We start from the raw sequence: 26,167 nt of genomic DNA, 5'->3' as shown, positions 1-26,167 counted from the left end.
GACCTAAATTAGAATTCAAAACCGAGGCTTTGTTGATAAAAAAGCTACAGATTTCTATTAAAACCGAAACCTAGACCGAATACATACATTTATCAACTAACTGATTTTCTCCGACTTCAACAATTCTTTATTTTGTTAAACCATCAACAAAAGCTTTCATTAACCACTAAATAAGTATAGCAATTAGCAACAAATCATCCGCCCATAATAATAATTATTATCATATATAATAAAAAGGAAGTTTGACGGCGCTGGACTATGATTGGTTCATTTGGCAGCGCCTGATTGTCCAAGTATTATATATATATATATATATATATATATTAGTTTTTTGTTTTAAGTTTGATGATTAAACGGTTATTCGTGTTGACTCACACTACAACGTCTGGAACAGAAAACGCACGGGATTTACCAACGATCGGATTCTACAGACATTTTTGTTTTAGTTCTGGAACCATAAAGAACGTAACCGAAACCGATCGAATTGACGTCGGCTCACCACCGTAACGCCGGGACCGGCAATGCACGAGTTTTATCGACTGAATAAACGTCATTTTAGATATTTTATTTTTTATATGTTAATTTGACGAATTTATTTTTTGGGTTTTAACGCTTAGGTTTTACCAACATTGTTTATACTGTCCTGTAACAAACATAACTGAGACCGACCAAATTCGTGTCGACTCATCGCCACAACGCCGGGTACCGACAATGCTCAGATTCTTTACCAACATTGCTTATACTGAAACCGACCAAATTCATATCGACTCACCGCTACAACGCAATGTACCGACAATGCTCGGGTTTACCAACGTTCGAGTTTTAATGGCCAAATAAACGCCGTTTCAAATATTTTGTTGGTTTTAACGCTTGCGTCTTAACTCTTAAGATTTAGAGTAATATGACAGGTATATAAGCGTATCTTACCAGTCCCGGTATAACGCGCCATACAATTTACTAGGTCAATAATATAAACAAGAAGAGTATAGTTGTGAATGATTGGAAATATGGGGACCGTAAATAATACAAAACGCAAAAAGTATTTTCCATCAGCTTTGTTTCCACAACCGGGCCCAGATCCAACATACATACATACATACATATACACACTCTCTTCCTCTTCCTCTTCCTCCATCAAATCAATATCACCGAAGATTCTCCAACCTCCAATAACCGGAATATTCCCTCACTCACACACTCTCTGTCTGTTTCTTTCTTTGTTTGTATACATACATACATACATAATTACATATTAATAATATATACTCACTCGTCTCCATATTTGTTTTATAACTTAGCTAATTAATAGTTAGGGTTTATAACAAGCTTATTATTCCAACAGCTTATTATAAACATTAGCTCTTCATTCACACACATATTATATTATATTATTCGTAAATAAATAAATATGCCGGCGGCAAGGAGGAAAAAAGGCAGTGGAGGCGGTAATTCCAATAAAACATCGACCTCTGGCGAGCAATCAGCGTCTAGAATAATCGACGATAATAAGTTCGAACAACAGAATACGGAGAAGGAGAATTATACAAAGGATTTTAATAGAAGGTATACTAAACGTACAAATAACTAGAGTAAGTTAATATTAGTTTTCAACTTGCCGACCTACTCGTGCTCGGATCGATAAAAAGCTCCAAACCGAGCTCGAGCAGCTCGTTTACCTTTTTGAACTTTTATGTATTACTTTTACGCTGCGTAGTGGAGCTCGAGCCAAGCTTTCACTCGTTTAAGGTACTGCAGGAGCTCCAGCTTAGGTTAGGCTCGTTTAAGGATTTTCTCAAAATATATAAAAATAATTGAAAACGTATATAAATTGATTAATAAATAATCAACGAGACGACCCGAGTCGAGTCTGAGCTTGAAAAAACAATTTACGACAGAGACTGAGCTTTAGAAAAAGAGCTCAAAGTGACCCGAGCTCGAGCTCTCGTAAGTCAAAATGACCTGAGCTCGAGCCTAGTTGGGCTCATCTCGGCTCGTTTACATCCCTAAACCAGATAAATTACACTACAAAAAAAGTTTGTTAATAATAATTACTCTAGTGTTAGCATAATTACTCTATTTATTCACTTATTTGTACACTTCTCATGTTAATGTTAAGAGCTATTTGTATTTGATCCTAACACTTTGAATAATATCAACAGTTTGAAGAGAGAGAGGAGTAGACGGTCATGTGTAGACAGTTGCTGTTGGTCGATCGGATTAATATGCTCGGTTTGGTGGTTTTTGCTGTTCTTATACAGTGCGATGCCGGCATCGTTCCCGCAGTACATCACAGAGGCAATAACCGGGCCAACGCCTGACCCGCCGGGTGTAAAGTTGCATAAAGAAGGGCTAAAGGCAAAGCATCCGGTTGTTTTTGTACCTGGCATTGTGACTGGCGGGCTTGAGTTGTGGGAAGGACACCCCTGTATGGATGGCTTGTTTAGGAAGCGGCTTTGGGGTGGCACGTTTGGTGAAGTATATAAAAGGTAATTAACATGTATTATTTATTACAAGAGCTAAGCTTGGCTTGTTTATTATTTATTAATAATTTTATATACAATTTTTAATTATTCTTTTTATATATTGTGAGAAAACCTTAAACGAGCCTAAGCTCGGCTTGGCTTGTTTCGAGCTTGTTATCAATCTGATCTCGAGCAGCTCGTGAGCAACTCGGCTCGTTTGCACCCTAGTAATTGTACTTTTATGATGTTATCATTGCATTTCATTCATCTTTTATCATTCACAAAATGAAGAATTTGGTTTCGATCATTTAATGGCAATAGATTTACTTATGCATCTTGATTTGACATGTTATCTGTTAGTTCCCTAGATAATCAGAATGTACCATAGTTATTAAAAGCGACGCCTTTTTGCGCCTAGGCGTTTTTTTTTGGTAGAAGCGACCTTTCAGCGATTTATAAAAAGCAGGCCCTAATTTAGGGAATTAGTCGGTACTTGCTTTTTTTATTTGATTTTTTTTAACTTGATTTTATTTGATTTGTTTTTTATTTATCACTTAACCTAATTAAACAACTTACCTTAATTTAATGGGTTTAACAAAATTAACTCCAATATCAACTTTCTAGAATACCATGTAATTGAAGTTGATAACGGTTTTGAAGATTGATGAAGATCTTTTGGCTTTTGTTTTAATATTTATATTTATTACTTTCATGAAAATTTTGTCTTCATGTATGAACAATTTGTTTATTATGGGTTTTTATATGATTTGGTACTTTATGTTGAGGATTATGGTTTTGAAATATTTTTGTATTTGAAAAAATTGATGTTTTACATTGCAATTTTTCTTTTATTGAAAGTGCGCTTTTTTTTGTTGAGGCCCACGCTTTTTTTGCGCCTAGCGCCTAGGCCCTTGAAGAGACCTAGCGCCTTAAGTGCACCTAACGCATTTGATAACTATGGAATGTACCAAACTATAGTAAACGTCAAAAATTATTTTTGCAAAGTTTTAAGGCATAGATCAAAATACTATCTGGTGCACCAAGTTTTATTGAAGTAGATTATGTGAATCAATCATTTGGTATCATATAGTATCTTTCAATACATGCATTCAAACGCTGTTAATGAAAAATATAAATTTCATAGCGTGGATCACTAGGAACTTAATTCAGTACTGTCTTGGGCAGTTTGGTTTTGGAAAGTGAACATGTGCTGAATTGAAAGAAGAGTTGAAAAATCATTGGTTAAAGGGATTAAAATGTCAAATTAGGCATGCTTGTGCTTTAATGCTTTGAAAAATCAATGTTGTCCTTTAGTCTAAACATTTGTATCTACACGCCTTCCATGGTAAATGTTTTTTTTAACACTTTCCTACCTAAAGTTGTTGGAACCAAAAAAGTTGTTTTTTGCTTTTATTCTTTTAAATTAAAAGGTATTAAATTGAAAGGACTGGATAATCAATTTGTAATAAGTAATAAGGGTTAAATTAAACTTTTTTATGCTTCAACTTTCAGTTAATTACCGAAACATAAAAATCAAACCTATTTTGTTGAAATCATTGACATGAAAATGTATGGTAGTGGGTGTATGGGACTGTGTTTGTATTTTAGCTTTTTTAGTCTTTACTATTGAAGTTAAAATTACTAATATTTTTTTAAACAATATTTACCGCGTATTATCTGCAGGCCCTTGTGCTGGATTGAGCATATGTCACTGGATAATGAAACCGGGCTGGACCCTCCTGGAGTACGAGTCAGGCCCGTATCTGGACTTGTGGCAGCTGATTACTTTGCTGCAGGATATTTTGTATGGGCAGTTTTGATTGCCAATTTGGCCCGCATCGGGTATGAAGAAAAAAACATGTATATGGCTGCTTATGATTGGAGGCTCTCATTCCAGAATACCGAGGTATGTTTTTTCATAACACTTTTCCACATAATTATGTACAAAAATATTGCTCCTTTTTTCAATACATTATTATAACCAGGTACGAGATCAAGCTTTAAGCAGGATGAAAAGCAATATAGAACTCATGGTAACCACAAGTGGTGAAAAGGCGGTTATAATTCCACATTCTATGGGTGTTTTGTACTTTTTACATTTTATGAAATGGGTCGAAGAACCAGCTCCAATGGGTGGTGGTGGTGGATCAGATTGGTGTGCTAAGCATATAAAAGCTGTGTTGAATATTGGTGGGCCCTTTTTAGGGCTTCCAAAAATTGTTGCAGGCCTTTTTTCTGCTGAAGCTAAGGATATTGCTGTAGCCAGGTATTATTATTAAACTGTATAAAATTACATAATTTAAATGCAAGATTTGTTACTCATAAATTATAATCCTATATATTTGTTATTCATACAGGGCTGTTGCACCCGGTGTTCTTGATTTAGATATATTCGGTTTTCAAACATTACAACATATAATGAGGATGACACGCACATGGGATTCAACAATGTCATTAATACCAAAAGGTGGAGACGCCATCTGGGGTACACTAGATTGGGCCCCAGATGCTGATCATGTCTGTGTTGCTAAGAAAATAAAAAATAATGATACTCAAACAACAGGTTTTGATGATTTAAAAACTCATAATTATGGGAGAATAATATCATTTGGGAAAGGTGTTGCTGAATTACATTCATCAAAAGTTGAGAGGGTGGCATTTAAAGGTGCTGTGAAGGGTAATAATTTTGCAAAAAGATCATGCCGAGATGTATGGAATGAATATCATGAAATGGGAATTGGAGGTATCAAAGCGGTTGCAGACTACAAAGCTTTTACTGTTGAATCCGTTTTGGAACTTCTGCAATTTGTGGCTCCAAGGATGATGAAGCGTGGCGACGCTCATTATTCCTATGGGATAGCTGATAATTTAAACGATACAAAATACGAGCATTATAAGTACTGGTCAAATCCCTTGGAAACCAGATTACCAAATGCCCCAGAGATGGAGATATTTTCTATGTATGGAGTTGGTTTACCGACCGAAAGATCATATATTTATAAATCAAGTCCAGCTTCAGAGTGTTATATTCCTTTCCAAATCGATGGCTCAGCAGAGGGCGGAAACGAGCAAGGTTGTTTAAGATCCGGGGTGTATTCTGTTGACGGGGATGAAACAGTTCCCGTTTTAAGTGCGGGTTTCATGTGTGCAAAAGCTTGGCGGGGAAAAACACGGTTTAATCCTTCGGGGATTAAAACTTATGTTAAGGAATATAATCACGCCCCGCCTGCAACTCTTTTGGAGGGCAGAGGAACACAAAGCGGAAACCATGTTGATATAATGGGGAATTTTGCTTTGATTGAAGATATTATAAGGGTTGCAGCTGGAGCCACTGGAGATGATCTAGGAGGAAATCAAGTTTATTCTGATATTTTTAAATGGTCTGAAAGGATTAAGTTACAACTGTAAATACACTCGGTGAGTCTTGTTTGTTGTTTTATACTGTAGTAGACTAGTAGTGGGCGGGCTGAGTAATGGTCAAAAGTCAAAATGGGTTGGTTGACACACCAAAACTTGTCTGTTCCTTTTGAGTAAGATTAAACTTTATGTTTTCAATTTTTTTAATCAATCATAACTACCTGCTTATATATTTACCAATCATAGGCTACTACTTGACTTTTTTAGTAAGAGCATGAAAGTAGTCTCATTGCTATTTTGTGCAGATTTCACTATAATAATCAACTTATTTTGTCGAGTAAAGTGATTTTGGGAGTTATAAGCATCTTAATACACACTGGGTGACATTTATCGACCTGTTTTTGTATAAATGGATTTAATTACTACACATCTTTTACACAAAGGATTGTTCGCTCGAGACAATCATATATTCAATCTGTATTATACTCTTTACCTTTATGTTAGATGCCAAGACAAAATATCAAACAATAATCAGATTAAGCAAAGACGCATCGGTGTATGTTTGAATGGTGATGATAATCGTGTTGGAATGAGGAAACACGCTGTATTAAAAATTAAACTATGCCCTGCTTGTAGACATGTAGATAGAATTAGCATGTATATATTTTGTTAGCTACATGCTAACACTCATGTACCTTTAAGTTTCAACCCATATTAGGTGATAATAGATATATGCTTTGCCATTTTTCATTGTTAGACTTTTGTGTGTAGGTCTTGATGCAAGGCTTATTTAATTGTTAAGGGTGATGAAAATGCATAAGATGTTTTAAAAACCAAATCCTAAACACTCCTTAAATGCGTTCGGATTTTTCACGCCTTGTGTCATACATCCACATACACTCCTTAAATGTGTCCAGATATTTCATACTTTGTGTTACACATCCACATGCTCGGTGTTCAAAATGGTAAAATTTGTTTTGTTGGTATACATCAACATCACACTCGTGTTTAAACACAAAACCTTACAAACAAAACGATAATAGGAACCAATCATGTACATAATACGTGGATGATCTCTCCTGCACAATCAAGAAACAATGTACGCATCAGCCAACAGTAACATGAAACGTGTATATTATATGACAAACAATCTAGTGCACATACCTTAATCTTTTTTGCTAGAACATTGACCTGTCATCCACCTAAAGCACGAGACCAGTTTATTCCAGAATTGCCCTCCGTAAAAAACAACTCTGTAATATAACAAGGCTATAAAGTAGAAATAAGAATCAAGAATATTTTCTTATTGTTTTAAGATTTCAGTTTCTGAAAAACAACTAGCATGACAAATAGCATTGATCTTATTTTAATGATAATTATGTGTAGAGTGTTTTTGTGCATAAAAATTATGCTTTCTGCAAGACTATTTGTTTGACTTGCTACCTTCTTGAGCTTATTTTTTCGTTTTACTTGTTTGACCTGTTAGAGATTAAAAATAACTTGAGTCAGCTCATTCGTAAGCTGGATGAGAAAGAGAACGGAGTACGAACCTGCTGCAGATGTACTGCCAACAGGAACAGGAACAGCAACTTCTCGAGCCTGTTGATGTTTTTGTCTGGTAACAGAAATTAGATTTATCAGAAAGAGACCAAAAGATTGTTTAGAAGATGTAGGTTTTGGGAACAAAATGTTTTCTTACCACTTTGTCAGGAGTCTTTGGCAGCAATAAATCTGAGGGAGTGGTGTCATCACCATTGCTAGACTCAGAACATGTACTGTTACTTCTCTTGCTTTCAGATTCTTTGGTTTGGATGACAGAGTTACTGATATCTCCTCTAATATTTACAACCAACTCGGGCTTTCCGGTGTTCAGTAATCCAGCTTTTGCATCACCATCCAGGACCGCAGAGTTCTGGTCTTCCTGCGCAGAGTTCAGCTTTTTAATGGTTGAAAGCAAATTCTTGTCATCACTAATGAAAGATTGCATTTACAGGTTCATGTTAAAGATAAACTAACCATGATTTCTTTTGTAGCAGCATCCTCATGATCACTTTTTTCATCCGGATGGGACTCTTTCTGTGTAAAATTGGCGGTTCAAGTAACGACCCGAACCGTCACAAAAGAGCGTTTAGATATATTCATTTCACACCATGGCTAACAGAATCTGAAGATGATGTAATTACCTTGCTTTCGTTATGAACTTCATTTTCAACATCGATCTTAGATTCCTCGGTTGACTTCAGATCGACTTTAATTTCTTCTACATTCTCAGGGACATTCACGTTATCAGTCTCGCCATTCTCCTTTTCAGCATCCACCTGTACACTCTCAAAGTAGATAGTCAAAATCCATTTCAAGTTCATAATGCTAGTTATTATAAGATAAGATGAACTCACCAGAGCAATATCATCAGTGGTTTCTTCAGTTACCTTGGGTTCATCCTCTGTTATAGTCGAACTCACCGTCTCACCATTGTCATCGCATTCCTGAACATCCTCACCAACGGATACTTCAGGTACACCGTTGCCATTACTGTTCTCGTTACTGACTTCATCTTCCACACTGATCTTTGATTCCTCATTCGACTTCAGATCCCCTCTAACGTCTTCCGTACTTTCAGGGCCATTGTCATTCAAGATATCACTCTTCTTTGTTTCAGCATCCTCCGGTACACTCTCAACATCCTTACTTTCACACTGTTTATCGAAAACATTTTATTTCACTTACAAGTAATCAGACAAATAGTTTAAAACAATCAAGAAATCTCCCCCCACCCCAAACAGCTATTTGCAGTTTTAAACCGCAATAAGCAGATAATCAAAATCTATTCAGTTCCTGATACATAGTTATCATAGTTTGAGATAAAACTCACCAGATTAGTGTCATCAGTAGTTTCTTCAACTACCTTGGATTCTTCCTCGGTTATATCAGATTTTATCGTCTCACAATTATCATCACCTTCATGATCACCCTCACCAACAGGTATTTCAGCTAGACCGTTACCGTTATCGTTACTATCATCAAAAATTTGGACATCAGTTACTTCCCCACCCTGCATCAAAAACCGAAACTGTGAAAAACTTTTCCTGCTATGCAAATATTATGTGCAAGCATCGGTAGTATGAAATTCACCTGTAATCTCAATGCTTTCTCGAGTTCGACAACAAACTCAGACATGGTGGGCCTTTCTTCAGGATTTTTCATCACACACCGACAAGCGATTTTGGCATAAGTTTCCAAGGATTCGGTTGTTATCTCGTTCCTAATATCAAAATGTACTATCTTCTGTAACATGTTTTGTTCCAGTCTCTTGGGAACCAATTCGGTCACATGCCTTTCCTGATAATCATCGGTATCCACCAATTCCGGTACCCCACATAAAACTTCAAGCAACAACACCCCGAAAGTGTACACGTCAGACTCCTTGGTCAACTTCCCTGTGGCTGCATGCACCGGATCCATGGATTTTGGACTTATCTCAACATGTCCAGGGAACACTTTAGGTAACCCAAAACCAGAAACTTTAGCATCAAAATTTGATGAAGTTGAGTATGGATTCAACAGAATCTTTGAAAGTTTTAAGTCACCATGAATGGTAACCGGCTTTGAGTCAACAGACTCGTCACCACCATGCAAATACTCTACTCCACGAGCAGCACCAAGACAGATTTGGAGGCGTTGGATCGTGGTAAGATGTTTACTCATATTATCTGCTAAATTTCCACCCGAGACATACTCATATACGAGTATTATTTCTTTGTCGTTTTCATCACAGAACCCGATTAGAGCTACAAGATTAGGGTGTTCCCGGAACCTATATATGGTCAAAATCGTGGATAAAAGCTTGTGTTTGATGTTACCAAGGTTGGTGATGTTTAACCGTTTTAACGCCACATGTCGGTCATTGTATTCTCCTTTGAACAAGGTCCCGTAACCACGAACATCTATTTTTTCACCGAATTTAATCTTATCGAATGGGATTCGAAGGTGATCAAATCCATCTTCAATTCCTGACTTCAAAATGTTAGACTCATCCGCTTCCTGCATTCAATAAGGTAATTTAGTTTGACACATATTGGCATATTGCAGTTTACTTAACCCGCGAGAAACTGATATTTACCTGGTTTGTTATGGTACTTGTGTCACCATTAGATTCTGTAGTTGTAGTAACTTCAATTCTTTTGTCATATTTGTTTATGTTTGATTCCTTGTTGGAGTCAAAATCGTCTATGGTTTCTTCAGAGGTATCTGGATCGATCGCGCTTATTCCTTTTGAACAACCTCTTCGTTTTCAACCGTGATGCTTGGTTCCTTTTCAGAATTTAAATCGATTAAAATTTATCTTTCGGTCGCTTGATCATCGCTGCTATTCTCATTTTTAGCATTCTCAGTATGGCTTTTGACGGGTTCACTCTCCTGTATCAAACCCATGGTTTCAATTTCGAAAACGTTGCTATTCTCATTTCAAAATATCAAAATGCAATAAGCAGATAAATCAAAATCTATTTAATTCCTGATACTAGTTATAATAAGACAAGATAGAACTCACCAGATTAGTGTCATCAACAGTTTCTTCAACCACCTTGGATTCTTCCTCAGTTATATCAGAACTTATCGTCTCACCATTATCATCGTCTTCATGATCATCCTCACCAACGGGTACTTCAGCTAGACCGTTGCCATTACTATTACCAATAATTTGGACACCATTTACTTCCCCACCCTGCATCAAAAACTAAAATAATGAAAAACTATTCCCACTATGCAAATATTATGTGCAGGTAATGTGGCACTGCTTTCTCGAGTTCTATGACAACCTGTAATCTCAATGCTTTCTCGAGTTCTATGACAACCTCAGACATGGTAGGCCTTTCTTCAGGGTTTTTCATCACGCACCGACACGCGATTCTGGCGTAAGTTTCCAAGGATTCAGTAGTTATTTCATTCCTAATATCAAAATGTACTATCTTCCGTAACATGTTTTGTTCCAATCTCTTGGGAACCAATTCGGTCACATGCCTTTCCTGATAATCATCAGTATCCACCAACTCCGGTACCCCACATAAAACTTCAAGCAGCAACACTCCGAAGGTGTACACGTCAGACGCCTTGGTCAACTTCCCTGTGGCTGCATAAACCGGATCCATGGATTTTGGACTTATTTCAACATGTCCAGGGAACACTTTTGGTAACCCAAAACTTGAAACTTTCGCATCAAAATTTGATGAATTTGAGTCTGGATTCAACAGTATCTTTGTAAGTTTTAAGTCACCGTGAATGATAACCGGCTTCGAGTCAACAGACTCATCACCATCGTGCAAATAGTCGACTCCACGAGCAGCACCAAGACAGATTTGGAGGCGTTGGATCGTGGTAAGATGCTTACTCATATTATCTGCTAGATTCCCACCGTGAACACTTTTGGTAACCCAAAACCTGAAACTTTCGCATCAAAATTTGATGAATTTGAGTCTGGATTCAACAGTATCTTTGTAAGTTTTAAGTCACCGTGAATGATAACCGGCTTCGAGTCAACAGACTCATCACCACCGTGCAAATAGTCGACTCCACGAGCAGCACCAAGACAGATTTGGAGGCGTTGGATCGTGGTAAGATGCTTACTCATATTATCTGCTAGATTCCCACCCGAGACATACTCATAAACGAGTATTATTTCTTTGTCGTTTTCGTCACAAAACCCGATTAGAGCAACAAGATTAGGGTGCTTCCGAAACCTAGAAATGGTCAAAATTGCTGATAGAAGCTTGGGCTTGATGTTACCAAGGTTGGTGATGTTTAAACCGTTTTAACACCACTTGTCGGTCATTGTATTCTCCTTCGAACAAGGTCCCGTAACCATGAACATCTATTTTTTTACCGAATTTAATCTTATCGAATGGGATTCGAAGGCGCTTGAGTTCGTCTTCAATGTCTGACTTCGAAATGTTCTCATTCGCTTCCTGCATTCGATAAGGTAATTTAGTTTGACACATATTGCAGTTTACTTAACCGACGAGAAACTGATATTTACCTGGTTTGTTAAGGAACTTGGGTCACCATTAGATTCTGAAGTTGTAGTAGCTTCAATGCTTTTGTCGTATTTGTTTTCCTCGATGATGTTTGATTCCTTGTTGGAGTTAAAATCGTCTATGGTTTCTTCAGTGGTCTCTGGATCGACCGTGCTTATTTCCTTTTGAACAGCCTCTTCGTTTTCAACCGTGATGATAGAACTCACCGGATTGATGTCATCAACGGTTTCTTTAACCACCTTGGATTCTTCCCCTGTTATATCAGAGCTTATCATCTCACCATTATTATTAACCTCATCAATGGCTCCTTCGACTAGACCATTGCCATTACTACCATTAACAATTTGGACATCAGTTGCTTTTCCGTTCTGCATACAAAAAATGAAATATGAAAAACTATGCAAATATTATGTGCAAATATGCAGCATTGTATCAGTAGTAGACTAGAAACTGATATTTACCTGGTTTGTTAAGTACTTGTGTCACCATTAGATTCTGAAGTTGAAGTAACTTCAATGCTTTTGACATCTTCTTTGTTTTCCTCAATGATGTTTGATTCCTTGTTGGAGTCAAAATCATCTATGGCTTCTTCAATGGACTTTGGATCGATCGTGCTCGTTTCCTTATGAGCATCCTCTTCGTTTTCAACTGTGATGTTTGATTCCTTTTCGGATTTTAAATCGATTAAAGTTTCTCTTTCGATCACTTGCTCATCGCTGCTATTCTCATTTTTAGCATCCTCGATATGGGTTTCACTCGGCACACTCTCCTGCATCAAACCAACGTTCCAATTTCGTCACTCAAGTCTCAAGTGCGAAAACTAATCACTAAAATGATTTAAATGTAATATGTAATCTAAGTGTCTCGCCTGACTGCATGTTAACATTTCTAAAAAGAAAGTAAAATAATAAAAACCGAAGTACTAAAAGCTGAAGTTTGTTCTAATACATATTTTAGAGAATAAAAAAATTGAATACAAAATTTGTAATGCAAGAAAAAAACGAGTTAGATAGTTAAAAACGTGTCAAATATTAGCTATAAATATAATTCATTTTACTCATTTTTCCAAACTTTTACTTATTTGATATCTTCATTTATTGTTACTTTCATGTCTTTTTTTCTTTAATTTTCTTATCAATATAATCTAACCTTGACTAACATCTTTCCACATAAAATACGAAAAGTCCCATGTCAAATAAATACAAATAATTTATGGCGGAACAAAAACATTTTAAGGGTCTAACCATGTTTTTCTTAAAAAATTCGACTTTTATATGTAAAAATTTAACAAACTCTAGTGCCTATAGGGTCAATGGACATTGTTGGCGCTCCCCTTCTGCCCATGCTCATAACCGGATCTAGAAACAACTACATAACCAATCTAAACCGATTACTCTAAATCATCTTAAGTTGAGTTGGCCAATTTATGGGTCAGAACTGGAAAAAAACTAGCGAACCGGACTTGTTGGATCATATTTTCAAGTTTTTAAAACTTTTTTTTTCATTGTAAAATTCATCTAATAATTTTCTTTTTCTATTTTAGGACGGAGAAATCTGCATTTTGTCTCCCTGGTTTATATCGTCGCGAGATGGGTTAACCCCTGAAAAAGATTTTGCGAACTTTGTGCCCCTATGTTTCTCCGGCGGGTTCTTCTGACTCCTACCGTTAGTTGACCGTTGACCGTTGGTATTTTATTAATAATACCAACATATTAAAGGTATTTTAGTAATCTTCTTTAAATAAATTATAAATATAATAATAATAGTAATAATATAATAATAATAAGAGATAATAATAATAATAATACTCATCTTCATCATCAGAGCAGATCATCATTTTCATCATTAGCTCATCTTCATCATCATCAACCTCAAACATACTTGATGTTCTTCATCATCATCAGTTTCATTACAAGTAATCGAATCTCTTAAATCCTCAAACCATAAGTCATTCCAACCAAAACCCCTAACCTCCGGCACCACGTCGCCATGGATTCCGGCCATCTCGTTTTTTCGGCCAACTCGTTTTTCTGACCATCTCGTTTTTCCGGTCATTCGGGTGAAAAGTTTACTAAAAAACGGTTCGTTTGGTTGTTTTCGGGTGAAAATTTTACTAAAAAACGGTTCGTTTGGTTGTTTTCGGGTGAAAATTTTACTAAAAAACGATTCGTTTGGTTGTTTTCGGGTGAAAATTTTACTAAAAAACGGTTTGTTTTGGTTGTTTTCGGGTGAAAAGTTTACTAAAAAACGGTTCGTTTTGCTTGTTTTCGGATGAAAAGTTTACTAACAAACGGTTCTTTTGTTTGTTTTCGGGCGAAAATTTTACTAAAAAACGGTTCGTTTGGTTGTTTTCGGGTGAAGTTTACTAATAAATGGTTCGTTTTGGTTGTTTTCGGGTTAAAAGTTTACTAAAATACGGTTCGTTTGGTTGTTTTCGGGTGAAAAGTTTACTAAAAAATGGGTCGTTTGTTTTCGGGTGAAAAGTTTACTAAAAAACGGTTCGTTTGGTTGTTTTCGGGTTAAAAGTTTACTAAAAAACGGTTCGTTTGGTTGTTTTCGGGTTAAAAGTTTACTAAAAAAGGTTTGTTTGTTGGTTTTCGGGTGAAAAGTTTACTAAAAAACGGTTCGTTTTGATTGTTTTCGGGTGAAAAGTTTACTAAAAAACGGTTCGTTTGGTTGTTTTCGGGCGAAAAGTTTACTAAAAAACGGTTCGTTTTGATTGTTTTCGGGTGAAAAGTTTACTAAAAAACGGTTCGTTTGGTTATTTTCGGGCGAAAAGTTTACTAAAAACGGCTCGTTTTGGTTGTTTTCGGGTGAAAAGTTTACTAAAAAACGGCTCGTTTTTGGTTGTTTTCGGGTTAAAGTTTACTAAAAAAAGGTTCGTTTTGGTTGTTTTCGGGTTAAAAGTTTACTAAAAAACGGTTCGTTTGGTTGTTTTCGGGTGAAAAGTTTACTAAAAAACGGCTCGTTTTTGGTTGTTTTCGGGTTAAAATTTTACTGAAAAACGGTTCGTTTGGTTGTTTTCGGGTGAAAAGTTTACTAAAAAACGGCCCGTTTCGTTGTTTTCGGGCGAAAAGTTTACTAAAAAACGGCGCGTTTTGTTGTTTCCGGACGAAAAGTTTATTAAAAAACGGCTCGTTTTGTTGTTTTCGGGTTAAAAGTTTACAACAAAACGGTTCGTTTGGTTGTTTTCGGGTGAAAAGTTTACTAAAAAACGGTTTGTTTGGTTGTTTTCGGGGCTAAAAGTTTACTAAAAAACGGTTCGTTTCGTTGTTTTCGGGCTAAAATATTACTAAAACAAACCATTTTTAGTGAAAATATTTCTAAAAATTGTTCTTTTAAGTTTTTTACAAATAGCAAAATGGTTGTTTTCAAAATGGTTTTTAAAAATGTTGGCAGATGATGAAGATGAAGAGGAATTCTTAAACAAAGTGAGGAATATATATTACATATTGTATAGATATATCAAATGTTAATTTAGTTCAAATGATTGGTGTTGTTTGTTGTTATACCAAAGGTCGCGGGTTCGAACTCCACTGTCTACACGATTTTAGAACATAAGTTTTAATATTAATTATAGGCTCAGGGGTAAAATGGTAATTTCAACGTTTTTTGGTCAGTCAACTCACGGTCAACTGACGGCAAGGGCACAGACTGACCCGCCAAAATATCACAGGGAGTCAAAATTCGTAAAATCTTTTCAGGAGTTAACCCATCTCGCGATGATATAAACCAGGGAGGCAAATTGCAGATTTCTCATTTAGGATGGTATCCTATTTTCCTATCTCCTGGACCCGCACAATGTCCAATTCTATAACCAACACACTGGACAAAAAATAAAGTACAACATATATAATAAAGTATGGGTGTCAATAATTAACAGATCGAAGTGTGTTATTGTATACCACGATCATGTGCTAGAAACATGTTATATTATTAGTTTTTCTATTTCAGACAAAAGCAATGATTGAATTAAAGATCCTATACATTTTTACCCATTGAATCTATTTCTAAAAGAAAATTACTTTTTTTACATTTCATTCTTGTCACTGCTAACAACTACATGATAATAAATTTACATGACAAAAAACTGAAATTAACCAGTGATTTTATTAGTAATAATTAATTTTTTAACGGCCAATTTATTAATAATAAAGTTAGTATTAATGGTTAGGCGACTCACCGTGTGCTTCTCACCATTGCTAGACTCTAATGTTGTATCAATGACGTTGACCTCCTTGCCGTTGACTTCTTCGGCATCAACTGACCGTTCTCCCACGGTCAAATCCTTTGCATCTTGTTCACTACTGTCGCCTTTTGAACCGTCCTCCACAACGGTTATGTTTCCGCTACCACGAAGTTGGACATTCGTGACCTCTCCTCCCTGCATCAAAACTCGGAACATATGTTGTATAAACATTTTTAAAATATATTTGTTAAAAGTATATGCTACAGTCCAAACAAAAAAACTCAATCCAAAATACTAGTCTGGTTTGAGTAATGGAGCTCATTTGATCTATATAGTTTAAAACTCGGAACAAAGACTAAATAAACATTTTCAAAATATTGTTGAATTATGTGATACAGTCCAAACAATAAAACTCAATCCAAAAGACCAGTCTCGTGGGTGAGGGAGCCATTTACCTGTAACCTCAATGCTTTTTCGAGTTCTTCAACGACTTGACCCATCTGAGGACGCGCATCCGGATCTTCAACCACGCACCGGCACGCGATATTCGCATAAGTCTCCAAAGCCTCCGGTTTGATCTCCTTCCTAATATCAAAGTGCAAGACTTTCTGCAACTTATTCTGCGCCATCTTCTTCGGTACCAACTCAGTAACATGACGTTCCTGATAATCATCAGTATCCACCAGCTCAGAAACACCACACAACACTTCCAGCAACACCACACCAAACGAATAAACATCAGACTCCTTCGTCGGCTTCTCAACCTCGTCATACGACTCCTGAGTCAGAGTCTTCCCAGGTACAATTTTCGACAATCCGAAACTAGAAACCTTCGCTTCGAATTCGCAACCGAATTCAACAGAATTTTAAAAGGATTTACGTTCCCATGAACAATACTCACAGAGTCAACTCCAGTGTGCAGGTAGTGTAGCCCACGAGCAGCACCAAGACAGATCTCGAACCGCTGGATCGTATTAAGCCGTTTCCTCATCTTATCCGCTAGATTTCCACCAGCTACATACTCGTAAACCAGTATTATTTCGTTAATCTTCTCATCACAAAACCCTAGCAGAGCCACAAGGTTCGGATGCTGCCGAAACAGCGAAATCGTTAAAATCTCGGATAACAATTTCGGCTTAATGTTTGCTACGTTCAACTGCTTCAATGCGACTCGTTGATCGTCAAATTCGCCTTCGAACACGGTTCCGTAACCCTGTGTCTCCAGTTTGTTGCCGAATTTGATCTTCTCGAATGGAATTCGAAGATGATCAAATCCGTCACCGGTTTCCGACATTATTATAGAATTCTCCGGTTATCAGAATTACTCAAATGTGTTGTTGAAGTGTAATGTGATAACTGATAACAGGAGAAAGCCTTAAAGATATTTAATAATGGCGGAAACCGGTAGAAGATGAAAGGAAATATGGGACCATTTATGAAACATGTTGAAGGTGTGGGGTGATATTTTATTATATTATTTAAATTGATAATATAATATTATTGAAGATGAATGGAATCAAATTGATGTATTTAAATATTATTGAAGTTAAGATGTGTGTTCATGTTCAATATAAAAGAAGATTAAACCTTGGAACAAGCTGATATGTGGTTATAAAAGATAGCACATGTTATTAAATAAATAGCGTTGACAATTACTACAAGATTATCTGTTAATTAATTACGTGATGTGTTGTAGGCGGATCCTAATGGCCAATATTGTATAGCTGGCATTTATTTATTAGGGCGAGTTCGTTTTAAATATTCTTATGAATTCAAAGAATTGGAAGTTAATTTTGTGACATGATATGTTCCGTTTGACAAGAGATATCCAATGAAATCTTACGTTGAATGGAATTCATAAATCTTTTCAATTTTGAAGGGAAAGTTGATAAAAACCGGTGGAAGTGGGATAGGGGTGGGTCGGGTGAGTTGAAAAGAGATGAGTAGTTCTAATTCGATTAAAAAGTTTATCAACCAAAAACATTATAGAATTCCAAACATTTCATTTCATTTCATTTAAGGTTGTGGTGCAGCTTGTTGCTTGCTTACCTGTCACTCTATTGTAAATCGTTTGAATGTTTTTAATGAATAACCCAAACAAATAAGAGAAAATTTTAAATTCCTTGAAAAAAATTTGCGAACCAAACGCCCCTTTAAAGTTTGATTTGAACGATATTATTATTTTGAACAAAATAGTTAAAACAAGTTATCAGCAATAGTAACTTTTCGCTTGTTCCACAGCATACAGAAATCACAAGTGTGAAAATGCAAAATGATAACCACCATGGTAGAATAGAAATGAGATGTTGATTGATTGAATAAAACTCTCTTTAAAATGGGCGTTCTCGGAATTTTCAGATAGATATTTCATTTATAACTTTTTGCACGTTCCACACTATGGCATACAAAAATGATAATAACCCTAGTAGGGTAGTAGGTAGGAAATAAGATGTTGATTGATTGAATAATACGTTTCTATATATTGGATAAACTAAAAATGACAATATTTTAAACACCTCTTTAAAAAAAATCACAATGCTAGTATAGATTCTCATATATGTAAGCCGTGTGTCAACGTAACGTTATGAGCGCAAGCGTATTTAAGTCCCGCACTGATATAGCAAAGTTTATAATATAACCATATGCACGACATTACTTTAGCGATAGAAATTTTTTTGTAAAGATCTAGTAAAAAATCGATTTTAAACAGCCGATGATTTTTGAAAGATATAATGTAAATATATAACTAGAAAACAAGATATTCATAAAATGACTAAGATAGTGTAAACTAATGGTTTAGGTTAAGTGGTTAACTAGTCTCTCGTGTTAAATTAAATTAAAATAAAATAATGTGTGGTTTATATTATTGTTGCATATCCAATCAAGGGTTGCACATGATTAAACGTAACAACGTTTAACAATAGAAAACAAATTAAATGCTTGAGTAGGTTGGTTGTAATGTTGTGTAATTGTACAACAAACATCTAAGTGTCTCCTACGCATTATGAGATGTTATACGTTAATGTTAAGGCTATCTGTAATGGAGGGGCTACAAAATGAGGCATTTTTCATCATGTGAAGCCCAACCAGCAAATAGTAGGTTTTTGTTTCTGGGGTGTAATAGTGTTGAAGGCCTATATATATATATATATATATATATATATATATATATATATATATCTCACAAGCACAATATAATAATAATAATAAAAACAAAAGGAAGTGAGGCGATAAAAGCCCGTCGCTCCCCATATTTCGCCCCACAATTCGCCTAGGGGGCGGTGTTCGCCCCCCAAATTACCCACTTGTCGTCCCTTTTCTCGCCCACTACAGATAGTTAAGCGTTATGGTCAATAATGACTTCTATGTAGAATACGAATTAATATTATTTAAATCATCATTTTGTATGTTAAATCTATCCTCCATTTCATTTTCTTTCGTTTCACATCATACTTTATGCAGTGGCGGATCCAGGAATTTTTTTTAGGTGGTTCCCTCTTAATTTATAAGGTGGTTCCTACGCGTCTTCTATATATCCGTACACTATTATTTCGAAACTCGGGTGGTTCCGGGGAACCACCCGTTTGTATGCCGGATCCGCCAATGACTTTATGTTTTCTTTTCCTTTTCAAAAGATAATAATAGTATCATGTGCCCATTTAAAAAATGAAATGAAACATATAACAATGAATTATTGTGTAAGAATTATTAATTTGAGAGGATGGGTTGCATCGAGGCGGGGTATGTAGGTAGGGTTGGTTATGGTTGGATTATTGTAACCAATCAAATCAATTCACGTAGATCATGTGTTATCTAATGTTTTTATAAAAATAGATGACGTGTCAAAATTTAAAAATATAATAGTCAAAACTCAAAAGGATCCAAATTAATTATTAATAATTTAAGGGTTTAATATGTATATTTTACATCTTGAAAAATAAACAAATTAGAGATGTTGGCCAACACTTTTATAAAATAGACATTGAAAAATAAGGCTGATATATATTTTTTTGTTTTAAAGTTTAACCGGTCTAATCAATAAGACGTGACAAATTCATACGAAAGAGACATTATATAGGGCATTATCTTTTGTTATGTAGCTTGCAATATTTCAACTTAAAATCTCCTATGATTGACTTTATGTAAATACACTTAAAACTCGTTAAACATGATATTATCATTTTATTACAATTGTATACATGATATTTTTTAGAATAACTCAACCCCTTTTTCAAATCCTTTGATTTTTCTTACTATCTTCATATTTTTTTTCATAAGAAATTCAATAGATTTCTTTGTTTTCTTTAAATGTAAGTAAAATAAACACACTGTTTATTGAACTTTTAATTTAATGTAGTATTTTAATATTCTAAGTAAACTATGACGTCATCCGGTTCTTTAGTTTGTTTTGATTGCTCGTAGCGGTTTAAAATGGTTAACCAATTTGATGTCCGATTCGCTTTCGGGACCGGTTATGAAAACCTTGGTCAAATACATAGCAATTTGATTGCCATAAATTTAATACTATCACTATGTTCTAACTAAAGGTATTTAAATGACTTAATTGTAAGTTTCTTAATGGGCTAATGACTGCTTGTTGCTCGTAGTGCCAACTGCCGACTGCCAGTGGCTACTTTGCTGCTAATGGGCTGCTGAAGTTGGGTCATGTGGGCTGTTGATGATATTGTTGATTAGTGTGTTACTAATGGGTTGATATACTGAGCTACCACATAAAGATTGCTGCACTGGGCTGTTGATGATTAATTGCTGATAGGCTGTTACTTGTTAGACAGTTAACAGCCCATCGGCAATTAATCAAACAAGTTTAATAATTAACATGTTAGAAACGACGCGCTTACCACAAATATCAGACATGGATACGACTCGTTTAACTACTTTATATGTCATAACCATAAGATGGGTTAGGTTTCACGTACAAATAATGGAAAATGATAAACTCCAAGTAACATCAGTACAACTAAAAAGTTATATAGATATATCATTATCCGTATTAAAATTGCAGTGAGTGGTTGTCGGAAAAACGTCCCCTACAGTATTTGTCCGAACGAATCTTGGATAGATAAACCTTGTATACCCTCCAAGTGAAAAGTATACCTTTAATGGACAAAACATCTTATATTTCCCCTTTTGACAAAAAATAATAACAAAGACTATGTGATAAGTCATAAGTGTATGTAAATGAGTCAAGCCTAGCTCGACTGCTTTAACTAAGAGTTCGAATCTGACTTGCTTCGAAGTGTATTACAAACTTGAGCTTGCATGATGATTAGTTTTCAAGCGCAAACCTTACTCATTTTTGCTTACTTATACAATGGTTTGCTTATATATTTATAACTAGTTTTATTTAAACTTATATATAATAATAACTATTATGTGAATGAAATATATATTATTGTTCAGTTCGATAAGTGAAGCTAAAGCTTTATTGGTTCAATGTGTGACCCATTTTTATGTTCGTCCCGAGCCTCAAAACTTAATTTGAGGGATTCTCGGAGATGACCCTGGTGACTAGTAAAACGATTCCTACCTGGTAACAAAAGTAACATTGCTATTAAAAAAAACACTAATAATTCATTATGGTAAGTTGATGCCTTCAAAATAAAACAAAAAATAAGGTTTACCAAGCTTTACATAAAATCAAAAACACAACTTCACATCCATTTGTTTATTTTCTTTTGTACAACTTGTGTCACATCTAATCACCTCATTAACCACTATGAAACCTTGCTAAGATATTTCTTAAGCACATCCATAACAGCTCCATAATCCGCCTTAACCTCCACCGGCGGGTTCGCAAACCTACAACTCATTCCTTCAATATCCTTCGAATGATAATCGATTTTCGCTTGCGTAAACTTCAACCCGTGCGCGGTACTTACCACAACCGTCCTATCCGTTTCCGCAATCACCCCTTTCTCGCGAAGTTTCCTTAACGCCACAAGCGCCACCCCAGTGTGCGGACACACAAACATAACCGTCCCATCCGCGGCCGCCATTTCATCCATCAACTCCTCCTCAACTATTCCACCCGCGTTTTTCAATGCATACACCGCTCTATCTATCGAAACCGGATCACCAATTTGAATAGCGGAGGCGAACGTTGTCGTCGCTTTCACTGGAGTAAAGTTGTCCCAACCAGATTTGTAGTATAAGTAAAGCGGGTTCGCATTTGCGGATTGAGCGCACACGAGGCGTGGAATTCGATCGACTAGTCCTAATTCTTCGCACATTTTAAAACCTTTGTAAAACGCGTAAATGTTACCTAGATTTCCGCCAGGAATAATTACCCAGTCAGGTACCTGACAATTGTATCAAAAAGGTTTTTACTTTTTACTTTTTAGTCCAACACTGAACATGTAATAATTTGCCGTTAAAAAAATAATAAAAAGTACCTGCCAGTCAAACTGTTGCAAAATCTCAATCGCAGCCGTTTTCTGGCCTTCTAACCGCAAACTATTTAACGAATTCGCAAGATAAATCGGTAATTCCGACGTAATTTCCCTAATAAGCTTCATGCAACCATCGAAATCGGTATCCATGCTTATTACAAATGCTCCGTTGGCTATCGGTTGAACCAATTGCGCCATAGAGATCTTGTTCACGGGTAAAAATACTATCGATGGGATTCCCGCGGCTGCGCAATAAGCGGAGAGAGCCGCTGAAGTGTCCAGTTGACGCGCAACAGACACCGACCAACGGGTTGTTCATTTTACGGAGACGGTTGACTTGGCTGACTAAAACAGTCATTCCTAAGTCCTTGAAGCTGCCGGTGTGGCTTATACCGCAATGTTTCACCCATAAATCGTTCATTCCGAGATTATGTTTCCCGTATCGCTCCGCCCAGAACAGGTTGGAGTTACCTGTATTAGACACAATGTAATTAGTCAAATGTTAAATGTAGCATTACATAAATACGTGTTAACTGGTTAAGTATTTGAAATATTGGATACCAGATTCAATAAACACCAAAAATTAATTTTAAATCATAAGTTCGATCTCTCTAATTTTTATTTAGTTTGAAAAGAGTAAACTGCGGTTTTCGTCCCTATGGTTTGTCCAAATATGCGATTTTAGTCCAGTAGTTTTAATTTTGCGATTTTTGTCCATGTGGTTTCATTTTACTTGCAATTAAACCCGATTTTACTAACCTCGTTAAGTTTATTGTTAAACCCATCAGTGTACCCCTCACGTGAGGGGCAAATTTGTCCTTTTTTCTCTCCAAATACAACACAGCCCCTCACGTGAGGAGGCTTGAAAATTAGGATTGGGGTTTATTTTGGGAGGAAAAAGACAAAAATGCCCTTGACGTGAGGGGCACGCTGATGGGTTAATGATCAAACTTAATGGGGTTAGTGAATTCGGGTTTAATTGCAAGTCAATTGAAACCACAAGGACGAAAATCGCAAATTAAAAACTATTAGATTAAAACCATAAATTTGGACAAACCGCAGGAACGAAAACTATAGTTTATTTACAATACACTAATATAAACCACAAACTCAGGTATATATACTAATCAAAACTTGAAAACTTAATTAGACTATAATAATAATAATCAAACTTAATCAAATTCTAAATAGTAAAAGCAAAACTAAATAAGTAAGACCATTCGTAGTGGAAAACGTCAAAACACCCCAGCCTCTTATATTCATTGGCTGGTTTCTCTTTTTAGTCCCACCATTTTCTTCATCCAGCGTTGTGCACAAAACGTTATGAGAGTTTTTGAAAGTCAAAATGCTGCAAAACGCCACGGTTCAGGCGTTTTGAGGTAGTTTTGAAAGGTGAGAAACGCCCCATTACAGCCTCACATGTGATCTAATAGATAAATAAAATCATCGTTGTCTAAATTATTGACTCGACTTGTTTACCAAGTAATTTAATCCTTAAAAGCCAAGTTATGAGCTCAAGTTAATAAATAAAATATCATCTCATCATCGAAGAGTTAGCCCAAACTAAAATACTGGCTAACAGTTTTAACTCACTGTGTTGTAAAACATTTTTTACAGCATTACACGAATATTTACACACACTTAAGAGTTTAACTACCTTCGAAACAGCTTATAATATCGTCGTTGTCGATATCCGGCAACACCCACTCCTTTTTCGACCACACGCCCGAGCCATACGGCCATGCGGTCCGTCCAACCCGCGAGTCAAACAACGAGCGCCAGTATTTTCCATCGAATTGCTTTAAAGCGTCCATATCATGTTGAACGTCCAACAGCCCACCAGACCGACTCCGATAGATGATTTCGTCTAGTGAGTAGGATTCGTCGGTGACCGTGATGAATGGGACGTACTTAGCGGAGAATGGAAGCAAAGGAGGGATAGTTATGCGGTTGTTTGAGGTGGTGACACTAGTGCAAGTGATGGTGGTGGTTGACGGTGGTTTGATGGGAAGAAGGTGGTTGTCGGAGAACAAGACATGTTTTTGTGTTTGTGTTTTTTGTGTTTGAGAAAGGATGATGAAGTGGTGGTGGATACTCAATTTATTTATTATTTATCTTAAAAACCAGATATTATAAATTAGAGTTATAGAATAATTTGATCTTTTATAAAAGAAAAAAGATAGTGGAATAACAATAATAATGGTTTTAAATTATACAAATGTAACACAAGGACTTAATAAGGTCCATTTATTTAATTCGATCTTCTATAAAAGAAAAAAGATAATAATAATAACAATAATAATAGTAGTAGTTATAATACACATGTAACACAAGGAATTAATAACGTCCATTTATTTTGGTGAAGATTGTGCTAGAAATATTCCTTTTTATTATTCTGGAATTTAAAAAAAAAACGCATAATGTTACTTAACATTATTTATTTCTGATATTATTGCACAGATTCTATCGTTATTTTTCTTGTAATTAATTAACGAGTCGGTTTGTTACTGTATTTGTGTTACAACTTGGGTGTGCAAAGTGTTTTAGTTTGGTTATTATATGGAAGCTTAACCGTAATTGTAACCGAGCTTCGGTTATGAAAAATTATTTAAGCATAACCATAATCAGATGGTCAGTTAATCATAGGTCGGTTAACTGTCGGTTATTGGCCGAATTCAGTTAAGTTTGGTTAAATGTCTAGTTAATTTTTCTTTGTTGAAGTGAAAAACCGTTCGGTTACGGTGTTTTATGTTCAATTATGAAACTTTGATGCTGAAATATATCAAATCAGAGTTAGTTATGACTTATGATGTTTCAAACTATATTATATACAATTGCAATAAAAAATTAAATGTTCGCAACTGAAGATTAAGTGATAACTTTAGAAAAACACACATACAAGGTTCAGTTTGATTAACGAAAACACATTAATAGTAATCATAACTGAATGATTGCTTAATCATATTCACTTAACCATAACTATTGGTTCTGTTTGGTTATGGTTAACGTCGGTTAATTTTTTTCATTAATAGTTTGATTTTCGGTTATGGTTCGGTTCGGGGATTTATGTCTACTTTAGGAGGGCCTGGGCTTCTACTGAAATCAGCCCGTCAAGTTATGAAAAAACTTAATTCAATCCATGAAGGCCCATGAGAACAAAGCAACACAGGCCCGTGTGAGCTAAATTCATCGGCCTACTCTATATTTAATGTTGTTACTTTCTCATAATATCACATTTTAAAACTAATGGAAATAAAAAAAGTTACATTATGACTTATGAGTCAAAAGTTAAAATTTAAAAAGGCTCTTATTCCACCATTGCATTAAAATAAATAATTATTTTGTAACTCCAAACATCCTATAGCTTAAATTATCACCAGTAAGATATTTTTGTTATGATGATGAAATATGAACTTTCTGTAATAATATCATGAAGTGTTTTGAATGCTTGTGATCATATAAATTGTCAACAAAGTGAACATAAGAAATGACCACTTTAAAGGCATGGTAGGTTGGAGAGGGCCATAGCATTATAATGCTTCACTTCTAAATGACACAAATAATAACAATAAGTGAATAAATGACTAACAAGAAAATAAAAGGGATCTTTCCAACAAGGCCTTACCATATTTTATATGATGAGCTACATACATGATACATGAAACAAGTGTAATCGAGCTACCGCCTATGTATGCAACACGGTGTAATCGACACACAAAA

General features: G+C 35.6%; 2 protein-coding genes and 1 pseudogene across 3 annotated transcripts; 1 reads left to right on the top strand and 2 right to left on the bottom strand.

Moving 5' to 3' along the window:
* The first annotated feature begins 1,360 nt into the window (after window positions 1-1,360).
* LOC143585931 (phospholipid:diacylglycerol acyltransferase 1-like) lies at window positions 1,361-7,525 on the top strand. The gene is made up of 6 exons (XM_077067601.1): window positions 1,361-1,563; window positions 2,160-2,486; window positions 4,146-4,368; window positions 4,448-4,728; window positions 4,820-5,879; window positions 7,306-7,525. The coding sequence occupies exons 1-5, from the start codon at window positions 1,409-1,411 to the stop codon at window positions 5,868-5,870; spliced, it is 2,037 nt and encodes a 678-aa protein (XP_076923716.1). The 5' UTR covers window positions 1,361-1,408; the 3' UTR covers window positions 5,871-5,879; window positions 7,306-7,525.
* Window positions 6,676-17,331, bottom strand: LOC143585928 (uncharacterized). The gene is made up of 15 exons (XM_077067598.1): window positions 16,939-17,331; window positions 16,493-16,867; window positions 16,333-16,392; window positions 16,032-16,232; window positions 12,360-12,617; window positions 11,851-12,216; window positions 8,952-9,860; window positions 8,692-8,871; window positions 8,216-8,515; window positions 8,003-8,137; window positions 7,836-7,895; window positions 7,519-7,740; window positions 7,370-7,434; window positions 6,984-7,072; window positions 6,676-6,898 (listed from the first exon to the last, which is right to left on the bottom strand). Exons 1-14 carry the CDS (start codon window positions 17,329-17,331, stop codon window positions 6,985-6,987), a joined length of 3,612 nt encoding a protein of 1,203 aa, XP_076923713.1. The 3' UTR covers window positions 6,676-6,898; window position 6,984.
* A 4,301-nt stretch (window positions 17,332-21,632) lies between these two features.
* Window positions 21,633-24,500, bottom strand: LOC143585930 (threonine synthase 1, chloroplastic-like; annotated as a pseudogene). Its single transcript, XR_013144618.1, has 3 exons — window positions 24,105-24,500; window positions 22,451-22,918; window positions 21,633-22,357 (listed from the first exon to the last, which is right to left on the bottom strand). The product of XR_013144618.1 is annotated as a threonine synthase 1, chloroplastic-like (transcript).
* Between the last annotated feature and the right edge of the window lie 1,667 nt (window positions 24,501-26,167).

Source organism: Bidens hawaiensis, unplaced genomic scaffold, assembly GCF_021521415.1.
Source record: "Bidens hawaiensis isolate Kalapana, Puna unplaced genomic scaffold, B.hawaiensis_p1.1 tig00034230_1, whole genome shotgun sequence".
In the NCBI taxonomy this organism is placed as follows: Eukaryota; Viridiplantae; Streptophyta; class Magnoliopsida; order Asterales; family Asteraceae; genus Bidens; species Bidens hawaiensis.
This window is presented reverse-complemented; position numbering and strand designations above follow the sequence as displayed.

Bases quoted from the DNA above. Each gene is read 5' to 3' on its own strand.
- LOC143585931 (XM_077067601.1), top strand. From the start codon at position 1,409: ATGCCGGCGGCAAGGAGGAAAAAAGGCAGTGGAGGCGGTAATTCCAAT. The intron at 1,564-2,159 runs GTATACTAAACG...TAATATCAACAG, and splicing joins ACAAAGGATTTTAATAGAAG to TTTGAAGAGAGAGAGGAGTA. The intron at 4,729-4,819 runs GTATTATTATTA...TTATTCATACAG, and splicing joins AAGGATATTGCTGTAGCCAG to GGCTGTTGCACCCGGTGTTC.
- LOC143585928 (XM_077067598.1), bottom strand. From the start codon at position 17,331: ATGTCGGAAACCGGTGACGGATTTGATCATCTTCGAATTCCATTCGAG. The intron at 8,872-8,951 runs GTGAATTTCATA...TTTTTGATGCAG, and splicing joins AGAAAGCATTGAGATTACAG to GGTGGGGAAGTAACTGATGT. The intron at 7,741-7,835 runs GTTAGTTTATCT...AACTCTGCGCAG, and splicing joins CTGCTACAAAAGAAATCATG to GAAGACCAGAACTCTGCGGT.